The sequence below is a fragment of the Typopeltis vanoorti genome, chromosome 19 (genome assembly GCF_054136105.1).
Source record: "Typopeltis vanoorti isolate ZY-2024b chromosome 19, IOZ_Tvanoo_1.0, whole genome shotgun sequence".
NCBI classification, from domain to species: Eukaryota; Metazoa; Arthropoda; class Arachnida; order Uropygi; family Thelyphonidae; genus Typopeltis; species Typopeltis vanoorti.
Window position 1 is genome coordinate 17,307,070 of NC_143567.1, and position 13,288 is coordinate 17,320,357.

The following is a 13,288-nucleotide window of genomic DNA, read 5'->3' on the forward strand; positions in this document are numbered from 1 at the left end:
TATCCTTATGGGTATGTATAATGATATGCATTATGGAAAGGGTCACTACCCAAACTGGTTTTTCGACCTTTATTGAGGTCTTGTCAGTGGGAGCCAGATCAGTAAAAATTATCTGAATGAAGCTTTGGTCATGTTCAGCAGCAGTCATATTATTTTTAGTTCTTCCAATAGATAAATTGAGCTTAGTAAATTTTGATAATACCCCTTTCTGTGATGGATATGAGGATGGATGGACATCTCATGAAGCAAGGTTTTTTTGATAAACAAAGTTGTTAGAAGTTTTTCCACTTGGTTATATTATAAATTAAAGTTATCAGTGCATAGATTAAACTTGTTTAATCTATGTACTGCTATCAAAGCAAAGCAGCTTTTAACTGTATCATACACCAAGGATAAATTACTATGTCTTTACTTTGTATCATGAAGTATCTTGCTCTTGCAAATTATTTTGCACAAACAGGCCAATCTGCCTGAGATCAAGATCAATGAATACAAGGACTACTATCAAGTTATAAAATTTCACAAGTCTGGATTACTTGTTATATTATTATTATAACCTCCAGGGAGTCGAGAACTCATTGAGAGAGGCTGTAAATTGCCCAACCCAGCTACCATACCTTCCCTTAAATTCATTTACACTAGATGCACTCACTACCCCCTAAGGGCAAATTATTCCACTCACTGCTCTCTGGAGAAAAACCTAGCTCTTAACTCTTTCTTGACTGAGAACAACCGTAACTTCCAAATGGATGCCCCTGTGTCATCTCCCTACCTTCCATATAATGAAAAATTTCATCATTTGAAATGCTATAACACCCATTCAAAAGTTTACAGATCTCTATCATAACACCCCTCTTTCTCTTGTTAACCAGTCTGCAATTCACATACTCTTAAATCTGTCCTCAATCTAAATCCCATAATCTGGATATAATCTTTGTAACTCTTCTTTGCAACCTTTCCACAGCTTCTTTATCCCCTTGGAACAACCCGAGAGACCAAATCTGAGCACAGTAATCCAGGTGTGGTCTTATCAAAGCCTTATAAAGAGGCAAAATTACTTCCTTATCCTTACATGTCAAGGTTTGCCTCAACATAGCAATTATCCTTCAAGTTGTATTTGAAACTTTTGTTATGTGACCTTTGAACTTTAAAAAATTCTTATCCACCAATAAACCAAGATCCCTTGCCTCTTCAGTTTCTTGTAGCATAACTCAGCTAATATAATATGCCGCTGGAACTCTAATCCCGCCAAAGTGCATAACTTTACACTTACTAACATTAAACTGATAGCCATTTTCGTTTGCCCAGATTTCCAGTCTATTCAAATCATTTTGTAATTGCTGAATATCAGTAGCATCCCTTTTTGCCCTGCCCATCTTTGCATTGTCAACAAACAACTGCAAATCTGATGATAGACCCTGCTTGATGTCATTAATGTACAGATTGAACAATAATGGCCTAAGGACTGAACCCCAGACTGTACACCACTGGTTACCATAAATCTGGCTGATTCACACCCATTCAAAACCTATACCACTTTTTGATATCTGTCTGTCAACCATTCCCTGATCCACATCAATAGATTATATTGGGAGTGAAATGGATGTGCAGCCTTATTAAGCATGAGATCTACAAGAATTAAGAGTGGAAAGAATGGAAATATATAGTCATTTGTCATAGTTACTATCAAAGGTAAGGGATACACTATGACATAGTGTATCCATTACCTTTATCCAACTCAGCTGTAACATTGTTATAAAATATGAGCAAATTCCTTCCTTTAGTAAACTCATGCTCAAAGAGGGTGTGAGTAGGGGAGTGAGAGGCAGGTTTTTTTCGTGCAGAGTTGTGAATGATTGGAATGCCTTGCCTGAGAGTGTGGTGTCTGCAGGGAGTTTGAATGTGTTTAAGACCCGGTATGATGAGATGTGTGTGAGATAAAAGGACCTCCTAGATGAGTCTTTGACTCCATGAGGTCTTGTTTAATAATAATAATATTCCAATCCCATATTCCAATCTCCAGTTTACGCAACAGCCTATTGTGTGGTATCCTATCAAATCCTTATATCCTATGCCTTAGAAAAATCTAACATTATCATAGTCACTATGATATATTATTATTATAATATATCATAGTGACGTTATATACAATAACATCACTATGATATACAATAACGATAACTATGATAATGTTTCAATATTGTATTTAAAGTGTCATAGCTGTTTAGTTAATATCATAGTTATCGTTATTGTATATATAGTCATTTGTCATAGTTACTATCAAAGGTAAGGGATACACTATGACATAGTGTATCCATTACCTTTATCCAACTCAGCTGTAACATTGTTATAAAATATGAGCAAATTCCTTCCTTTAGTAAACTCATGCTGTTTCCTGCAGAGTATAGAATGCTTGTCTATCCATTTCTGTATGCGGGTTCTTGCCAACATTAAACTTCTTTACCAACTTCTCTAAAATCTTCACTACCACACCAGAGATACTGATAGGTCGGTAGTTAGACATTAGTTTTTGCGCCACCCTTGTGCAATGGAACTATCATACATTCCTTCCATTCCTGTGGTATCATTCCTGAGCTGAGACTCAAGTTATACAAATGTGTGAAAGGCCTAGCCAATTCAGCTGAACATTCCTTTAACAAACAGGCAGATATTTCATCTGTCCCTATTTATAAATTCTTATCCAGGTTATGCAAGAGCTCTTCAACCTCATTTTCATGAACCTCTAACTCTTCATCCAACATAGCAGTAGCACTGTGCACCATGCTACATACACCTGGTTGATATATCTTAGCAAAGCGGGCACTCATTAACTGAATAATCTCCTTAGCTTCCGACACTCGTGTACCATCTGCATTCAACAAAGTTATTCTTCCACATTCATTCATTCTTTCTTTTGCTTGCGGCATAACAATAAAATTCTTTTGGATTGCCTTTACATGGCCAATTTCTTTTTATACTCTGTTTTAGCTTTTTTCACAATACTCGTTACTTTTCTGGCCTGAGATTTATATATTTCATAACTCCTCTCACTCTTATTCTCACAATATTCTTTCCACATCATGTTCTTTCCATTCTTTCCACTCTTAATTCTTGTAGATCTCATGCTTAATAAGGCTGCACATCCATTTCACTCCCAACCTATTTATTCTTCCAACACTAGGGATACATTGAGATAATGCCTCATTCAAGCACTTTTTCAAAGATTCCCATGCAATGCTGACATTTTTTCCATTCAGTAACTGATGCCATGGGAGCAAAAATAGTATTCTTCTAGGTTGATCATAATTTCCAGTGTTGGATCCTACTTCGTCTTAACCCATACTTTGGATCCGACATGTTTATCACTACGATGTTCTTAAACAAAAATAATAAGTTACTAGTTAATTTCTAATCCAAATATAGAGAAAATTTATATTTATTGACTGTGCCACTCTATATCTAAATTAGTCCAAGAATTAGAGTAAAACCAACTCTCAACTATTTCTCTTTTATGTGTTATTATTATATATACTGGCCGAGTATATACAGGGTGTTCGGGATAAATTTGACAGTTTCGTAAGGAAAAAGAAAATCTTCTTTGTATCTATTAAATTTAATGAATTGACAAAAAAACATTACAGGCAGAGTTAATTACAATACTATCAACAAGATTTACTCAAAATAACCACCATTAGCATCGATCACAGCTTCAATTCTGCTTCGGAACCTCGAACAAGCTGATGCTACAGTCTCCCTGGGAAGGGCCGCAAAAACTGTTTTAATTTTATCCATTAACTGGGCTTTTGTATTACTGGAAGTGCGATTGGTGTCTTTTTCAACTGCGCCCCATACAAAATAATCCATGGGGTTAAGGTCTGGGGAGTTTGGAGGCCAAACATTTGGACTGGTGAAGTCGTAGAAATTTTCAGACAACCATTTTTGACTTTTCCCAGAGGTGTGGCAAGGGGCCGAATCCTGCTGCCATACATACGGCCTACCATTGCCTACCCTTGTTATCCAGGGCTTGACTACAGTTAGCAACTCCACGAACAAAGCCCGAATTCCAATGCCAGGGTTCTTCAACACCTGTTCCTGCAGATTTGCGAGGAATTCTGCTGTACGAACGCAATCAGATCGTCTGCTAGGGATCTTTCTTCTTGCTACATCCTCGTAGTCACCATTGCAAGTCTCTAGTTCATGCCTGATTGTTTTTACTGTATTCAGGGAGCATTGGGCAGCAGTCGTAATTTTGATGGCGGGCACGAATCATCATGATACAAGTTATTCTCTTCCATGATTCAGGTGGGTTCCAGCTATCCATCCTTTCTGACATCTTGTATATGAATGAAGAAGGGTCCAAACTTTTAAATAAAGAGAAGTGTGTGTTAATACATGTAACTTACGGAAAAATATAATTAATTATAAATATGTCAAATTTATCCCGAACACCCTGTATATATTTAACTTATTTAATTCACCCGCTTTGGTTCGAATATTTTATGAATGGTGCAGTAAAAGAGATTCAGGCAAAATACAACTTTAAATCAACAAACAAACATTTAATTTAGGCTTACAAATTATACACATTAATTTAAATCACTGAGTAAGGTATTATAAACATTTGAGCTCATCTGGTAATACAGTCATACAATCTCAGGCAATGGTTAATCTGCTGTCTGGAATACAGTCTTCACAAGGTTCATTTAACTATTTAATAACGTTCAATGTCATAAGGTTCCTTAATGATCAATTACACTAATATCTCACAGTTACTCAAGTTTCAAATACAATAAAAATGCAGTAACACTTCTTCACAAGTATACACTCTTAATTCCACACTCCAGCTAATCTCAGCAATAGTTACTGTTAATATAGGGATATTCTAGGAAGAAACACACGCATATCTCCGCATAGGAATATCAATAGTTGGATAATTCTTACCGGTAATCTTCCTTGTTCATCTACTTATATACGAACATCTCTTATAACTGTATACACATAAAAACCATTAACAGCACTCATTAAAACAAATCTTCTTAGTAATAACTGAATAAATTAATGGTTGCAATTCACATAGTTAAACATTCTTGCTCAGATCAAAACGCTTGTACTACATTTGACATCACTTGACCAATTCAGTATTCTGCTAATAACTCTTGAACTAAGGTAACACACTGTAATTCTTTAACTTGAAGTTTTTATGCACAGTTGCCTGTATTTCCGACGTTTAATTAATCTTTTAAGCACTATATCTCTTAACAAAGCTATCATTTAATTTCAACTTTACTGCCTCTACTTATTCTCTTAGTTACTCTGTGCTATGCTACAAGTTTCTGTGTGTCCTTGAAAGGTCGGCCTGGAATTAAATCTCAACAAAATTATCGCTAGTCATCCAGTTGCTACTTTGCTATCTTCCATTGCTTTATTTGTTGTTCTGCAACTTACTAGCTAACCCGCTCCTTGACTAGTAGACTTTAATTAGCTACTTGAGTGACTCGCTATTATTGCACTCCGATTCCATCCGAATGAATTATTCTTTCAGCGTTCATAGCTTATATATTCCTTCTTCCCGCTGAAATTGTTCTCATGTTCTTTTCAACTAAATTCCTTTCCAGCCCTTCAATTCTCTCTCTCTCATGCACTGTTCTAAACTCGTGCAAGCTATCTACATTCACCTCCATGACAACCAAAACAAAATAATAAAACTGAGGTATTGCATAACATTATACCTCTACATACAGGAACAAATAAAGAATATTTACACTTCAATTAATATGCAGTTAAAATATTGAATACAAACTCTTATAATATTAATATAGCAATAAATAAAATAAACTATATAATATTTTAATACAGTCTTTTCACTATTAATACATATCCTTGATTAAATAATTAAATATCAAATAAGGTTAAAGGTAGTTATATGAATATTAATTTATAAACAAGTGATTTACATTAAATAATAATTACAAGATTAGCTTATGTGATGAAAATCATGTTGGATTCTGAAGCAAATAATAATTACTCAAATCTCTATATATTCAGAATCCAACACCAGCTTTGTAGTTTAGCATGTAGCCTGTTTTAATCGGAGCTTCAACACAAGTAGATAGGTCCCAAGAAAGAACAGCATGATCACTGTCACCAATTGGTGGCAAAATAGCCATATTCTTGACAGAGATCCCTTCTGACGCTATGAGCAAATCCAACACTCTTTGACCTCGAGTTCCTTCTTTCACATGCTGCTTGAGAAAGTTGACTCGCAACAATTCAATAAATTCCTGTTCTTTATGAAATTTCTCTTCTACCCAATCAATGTTTAGAAAATTAAAGTCACCCATAATGATCATTCGCTTGGTATCCATAAGACTAAATTGGCGATGCATTTCTTCATCCTCTACAACTGAGCTGCCAGGTCTGTAGCAACATCCCACCATATATTTCATTCTGTTAACCTCCACTTCACACCAGATAGACTCAAACTCATCGTTACATGGGGCATTGTTACCATCATTGTTTTCTTTGTATTTCTACCCAAACTGAAAAAAGTCATCTAATATCATTAGCAGCACTCTTCCTCTCCTATCTTTTCTGTCATTCCTAAAAAGAGTATATCTGGTATATAATACATTAGTAAATAAATAGTATATATGGCACATTGCCCATGGTGGGTGTCTGTTGCCTTCTTTCTAAGTAATGTGCATATACATATGACCATAGAGAGAGAGAGAGAAAGAAAAAAGAAACCGACTTTGGCATGTGAAATTCTGAATACGAGCACAGTATGGGAAGTTAATAGAAGGCATACAAAAATGTACAGATAGGAAAGAAATGCATGAAAAACAGTTCAGAAAAATAATAGAAGGCCTCCAAGAAGCTTCCACATTATTCACCTTTTACACTATTTAATAAGTATGGCACCTACTTCCTGCTAATTATATATTTTAGTCTGTAAAATGCATACATAATATGGCCGATTTTCTTGCAATTAAGAATGAATCAGAAGTATGTATTCTTTAAAACTCAAAAATATACAGCCTAAGCAAATTAAGGGTCAATATTAATTTGCTCAACTTATGTCTATAACAATTGACAGAAAAAAAAAGTTTGTGTTAAGAAGCAGCATCTCTAATTTCGAAACTATGAACTATTGATGCCTCAATGCATTATTAGAAATAAACAAATAACATATTTACATGCACACTGAAGTTTGTGTAACAGTACACAAATGGAAACATTAGAACATATGAATGTTTATAATCTTTGCCTCACAAAATCAGAAAAAAATATGCTGCTGGCTGACAGCAGAGAGAGAATGCTATAAAACAGTAAATGAAAAGAATACTGATATAGTACAGCTAAGTAACTAACTACAAACCAGAATTGGCATTGAGTTAAGGTACATACAATACCACTGAGTTTCAACTTTACAGAAATTGGGACAAATGTATTTTATTAATTGCCATATATAAATCCACTTTTCTTCAGAATTACATTAAGATGTTCTTATTTTTTTAAATTTCATGTTAGACTGCAGTTATGCATATTTCTATATACATAGTGACAGCCAATGTCAAGGGAAGGGAGATAACAAAATTCAGTCTCAGGAACACTCATGTTATGGGAAAGTGAAATTTCACAGATCATTTGACTTATAGATTAAAACTAATGAGAGTCAGAAAAACTAATTTACCACAACATAACTTAGTTTTTTAGCTAAGCAAATAAATTAGGTTTTTTTTTGTCTTGCAGAATAGGAAAAAATCTAAATGCTAGCTAATAGTACCATCAGATCATAACAAATTTTACATTTCTCAATTCAGATAGCTACTTAAAATGAAAACTAATTTCTTTGTAATTTACTACATACTGAAGATTTTTTAAAGATAAAATGAGTAAAGAACAAACATACAGTCTATAAGCTTACCTTATTTTCACATATTGAAGTCCAACATCCTTGTATATCATTTTCCTCACACCATGCAGTAAGAACTTCTTTATCAGGTATCACAATCCCAACAACACAAGACTTGAAAGGGGAAAAAAATATAAACTGATATTCTGCTTACATGTAACAGTATCATCAAGTCTTTTTCTTTCCCTTTAACATGCAATAAATAATTAACTATGTCTAGAACTTTTTCCCATCATATTTTTAAGAACTACTTCAGTTAGTATACACATGACACTTTACATATACATACTTGCACGTGTAAAAAATGAGGTTCATGAGTGTTATTTGACATCTATCAAATAACACTCATGAGTGTTATTTGATAGATGTCAAATAAAAGCATCTTTCAACCATACTGATTGTTTTGTTGCATAAGCTATGGAGATAGGACATTCTAGAAATATTTTATCATCCAGCATTTAACTAAGACGCCCAATAGAAAATTTTTTGTTTATTTCAACAGATTTGATGAAATGTTTTATTTCACTTCATCAGGAAATAACATGAATAAACCAAAAAACTACGAAGCAAATAAAAAACAGTCAACATCTGTAATGAAAATATTTGAGCTCATTTAAACAACATGAAGTGATCATTGAGTTTTAAGCAGGATTTAAAAAAAAAATCAGCCCACTTCTGGAGAAGTGACCTTTGTATATTCAATCATTATTGCAAGACATTATCAGAAAACATGAACAAAATAAGAACCAGTTCCTAGGATTCTGGAAAAAATCTGAAACACTAAATCAGCCAGGGATGTGTGCAAGGATTAAAATGAGGATAATGGTAACCTCAAAGAGGCATTTCAGGAAACCAAGGAATCATATCAAAAGTTCCTGGTAAATATGTCAGCAGGTATATTCTGAGGATATAGAGAAAAATGTAAGAAAGTAAATCTCTGAAAGTAGCTAAACAGTCATTGGAAGAAGCATTTTTGCCACCTTTCTGATACTTGATATTGAAAAAAAAAAAGCTATGAAATGGAAGATATATTACTGTAAGAGATCAAATGATAGTGTATGAATGTCTGGTGCAATTTCTATGAAAGAAAGACAAAACAAGTAGTAACAGAATACATTTCAATACTCAAGTATTAAAATGTATTCTGTTACTACTTGTTTTGTCTTTCTTTGAAATAAATTGACCATGATTGATAAAAATCTAATACCAACAATATGATAATAGCTGACATAAGGAAAACCTTAATAAGATCACTCAGTCTGCCAGAATTTAATTTCGCTGGAAACTACAGAACTTTGCTCTCATAACACTGACTAACACAACATGCTCCATGAGTGTAATATTATGCGTTCATGAGTGTAATGTAAAGTAATGATAGTGTTACTCCATTTTCTCTGTACTAGCCACTTTAAGTTTTTTCTCTTACTGTTATAAGCCCTGAAGAAGCCAGACAGCCCCATTGGCAAAACTTGTTGGTATTAGATGTTTATAAATCATGGTCAATTAAAGATCAATATATATTTCATTTTAATTAAAAGTAATTCTAGATGACTGAAGTAGTACTATCATAGTACTACTTAAATAGGAAATAAATGAATTACAGAGGAATATCCTTATTAAACTATTTCAGGTAAGATTTGTGCAAACATACTTGAAGAGACCAAGAAAAAAATTTTGAAGAGAAACTTGTGGAACAAGAAGCTGGATTCAGGGCAACTGCCAGCTGTCAAGATCAGATTTTCATTTTAAGACGAAAAGTCATGAAATTACAGGAGCATAACAAGGATATATTTAAGTTTTGTAGATCTGGAAAAGTCACTCTTGGCACTACAAAAGGTACCAAATGGGATGACCTCTGGAATTCATACTTTTCCTTTCCATGGTCAGACCACAGTTTCTGCTTTTTTAATCCAGATACCTGCACTGAGTGAGTTGCTCTTTTTTTATATAAAAGCTTTGTTGCCTATTCCATCCAGAATTCTCACCCACTTTCCAAGCTAGGTGAATCCCAAGCAATTGACAATTCCAGCATACCACAAGTGGCTTGAAAAAAGAACCATAGACAACCTACACTGAAGAACACAATGAATTTCACTGTCTTTAGAAAAGCCAATAATGAAAACTTAGGTCTTGCTTTCTAGACTATTGCAAAGGAAATCAAGTACAATTTCTGCTCATCTGCACTTCCATCTATTTTAGTCAGATGGTACCACTGTTACAGCACCTAACAGTAATCACTTGTCATCTCAACTCCTGCACGAACAACCAAGACAACACTTATCATACCAGAAACAGTGCACCATATGCTTTTTTTTTTCTTTTTTTTTTTTTTGGCAAAAGACATACTCAAGTCTTCTGGTCCAAATAGTATCTCTCCAACTGTAATCCAAAGTTGTGCTCCACAACTAATACCTTTCCTACATCTCTACCATCTTTTCAACTCAGGCTGGCAGTTATTTCAATGTATGGAACAAGCATATCCTTACTTTCATAAGGAAAAAAAGGAAATAACTCTGCTGTCCAACTATCAACCATGTTCCATCACCTCAATTCTCTCCAAAGGGTCATCAATCACCTCCACTGCCTAAAGGTCTGCAAGTTACCATTATTTTGGATTATGCCACTGCAGATCCACAGACAACCTCAGTCTACATTACCTATCACTGAATACATGAAATGGAAAGGTGTGAAGAAATATGTTGTCACTCTTGACATTTTCTGAGAATTTGATCATGTCTAGTATTGAAGATTGCTCAGTAAACTGCCATCCTTTGGGTTGTAACTGAGTACCAAACTTTTCTCTTTGGTCATTTACTGCATGTCATAGCAGGTGGTTCTTCAAGCTTCTCCACTAATGCAGAAGTGAATCAAGGCAGTTACATCACTATGATCTTACACCTAAATGACTTCAATCACCACTACTAAGACAGCTTTCTATACTATCATCCTTCAATGAAAAGAGTTGCCTTTAATGCTATCAAACTGCAGTCTTCCCTGCAAAAGGGATCTGAGATCACAAACCCTCACAAACCACCAAAGAGCATTAGATCTCATTCCTTGAACCAAGGTTTACTTACAGCCTCTTAGCAATCACATCCTCAGTTTTTTTTTAGCAGAAAATCTCAAAAAAAAAAAATACTACTTTTCATCCATCCATTCGCAAATTACACAAATTCCACCAGCCCTTAGATTGTTTATGTTTGCAATGATATACTCAAAACACTAAAAATTATGTTCAGAGGAGTGGTTCAGCTGATAATGCCTCCCTCACTGACTCACTTCCACCATTATTCAAGTAGCACTATTTCAGCTTTTTATTTTTCAATAGATACTTCCATAGTTGCTGTTCTACTAAATAGCAATCCATCATTCCTCTGCTCTCAGACATTTAAACCTTTTCATTTACTCTATCTAGGCCCCATTCTCTAGAACAGTCTTCCTTGAAATTTTTCCCCAATGATAACCTCCAACTCATCAAGAAAAATGAATTTATAAACTCATTATAGTACTGTAATTTACAGTACTGTAGGTTCTTCTAACTCATGTAAGGGATTGATTAGCCCAAATGTTCAATGTGATAATTAGAGACCCAACAAGTAGGAAGTAATCTGGAAGAAACTTTTAAGTCTACTAAGAATATAAAATAATTATGTATTACATCATACTTCATTTAGTCAATGTGGTTGCAAAAGTGGTTAGCAAAATTCTCTCCAAACAGGCTGTGGGTTTAATCCTGCCATGGGCATCAATGTCTGATTTTTTTTTAGGCAGGAAAAATGGTCTGAAAAAGTTTCATGTTTGGTCTTTAGAGTAGGGTTTATGAATTATTTAAAAATTAAAAAAAAAAAATGAAAATTGAAGTAAATGAAAAGAAAAAAATTCCTTAAGCTTCTCACAAGTTAACAACTCTCATAGGCATAGAGAACCACCAAAATACCACTTGCTACTATAAAAGTAGCAACAATGGCTTTTTTGTCTCCTTATAAAGAATGTACAGAAATAGTTATACTGAATCATAAAATTTATTATTCAACTGATTATCTGTTCTATAAAGGATTCAGATTAATGCAACTACTGTATCAAAATTGATACATCTCATTCAAAGCTGACTATTTTCATAGTGACACTTAAGCAAATGTTTCTGCAATTACTAAAAATTATTTAGCTAAATTTGAAATATTTAAACAAAATGTTAAGTCTCTTTTATACTAGCCTTACAATTGCAGATCTATGGCTTTCAAAACAAAAACAAGTTGTAGAGAATCAATCCTACATACACACTAGCTGCTGTAACTATTCAGATTCTGCAAAACGAAGTTCCTTTTCTGAAAGCACAATTTCCTTTCCATTAATACTCCTTATATTGATGGTTCTTATCTCCAACACTGAAACAACTGAAGACAGGAACTATCAATGTAAGGAGTATTAATGGAAAGGAAATCAAACTTGCAGAAGAATTGGAAAAGTACAAGTGGACAAAAGTGGCATTACTAAGATGGTCTACCAATCTATCTCTCCCTTCCATCTGATTCAGACAGGTTGGGTCTCCTCCTAATGAGGAGTCACGGCAAAATAATGCAGCCGGCATGCCACTCCTCTGCTGCATCCCTTTTGGAGGTATTCATGACTGTAGTCCGTGTGTGTTTATGGGGGCGGTTTGCCTGCTTGTGGGATGAAAAAATCCCAGATAAAAGAGGAAACCCTACTGCCTTCATCCAAGATGGCTAACTTGGCTACGGCTGAGGAAGATCGTTGAGCCCCTCACGTCACCAATGAGAATCGAACCTAGGACACTCCATCAGGAGTATGGTTGCGAAGTGCACAGCCACTGAGATGGTAAGATCTTACTAATAAGATGTTACGTTTGGGCAATAACAATCAAGGAAAGGAAGGAAAGAGTAGCAATAGCATTCAACACCAAACATGAAACTTTTTGATTGGAAAGCAGTTTCAAGCAGTAATGCAGGCAAACTTCAGAAAGGTGGAAATGGATGAAACTTATTTGTGCCTATGGCAACAATGAAGGTTCTAAAGAAGGAGGGGAGGAATTTTTCTGCATCAGAGCAAGAAGCTGACAAAAAAAAATGGAAAAGTGGTCTTCTTTGTTGGAGATTTAAAAATGGCAGAGTAGGAAATTAATATCACCAGGCATATAGGAATGTTTGGGGAAAATTTTGGAAAAAAAAAAAGATTAACAATAATGGTATCCTGCTGGATTTTTGTTCAGGATATGGATGAGTCATTACACTACATTCCAACAAAGATGCACACAAGTTCATATGGAGAGAAGAAGCAAGTAAGCTTTATTGACTGTCATTGTTGAAAGTCATATCTTCATGCTGGTTCAGGATACAAATGTAGTGTACAAGATTT

At 34.5% G+C, this 13,288-nt stretch overlaps 1 protein-coding gene across 3 annotated transcripts in view; it reads right to left on the reverse strand.

The window, feature by feature from the left end:
* The window catches only part of LOC150095884 (long-chain-fatty-acid--CoA ligase 6-like), a 267,968-nt gene that overhangs the window by 26,013 nt on the left and 228,667 nt on the right, over positions 1 to 13,288 (reverse strand). For all 3 annotated transcript variants that reach the window (XM_090409680.1, XM_090409678.1, XM_090409679.1), the window contains exon 18: positions 7,928 to 8,029. In XM_090409680.1, coding sequence (XP_090265806.1) covers positions 7,928 to 8,029 — 102 coding nt within the window. The remainder of the gene's footprint in view (positions 1 to 7,927; positions 8,030 to 13,288) is intronic.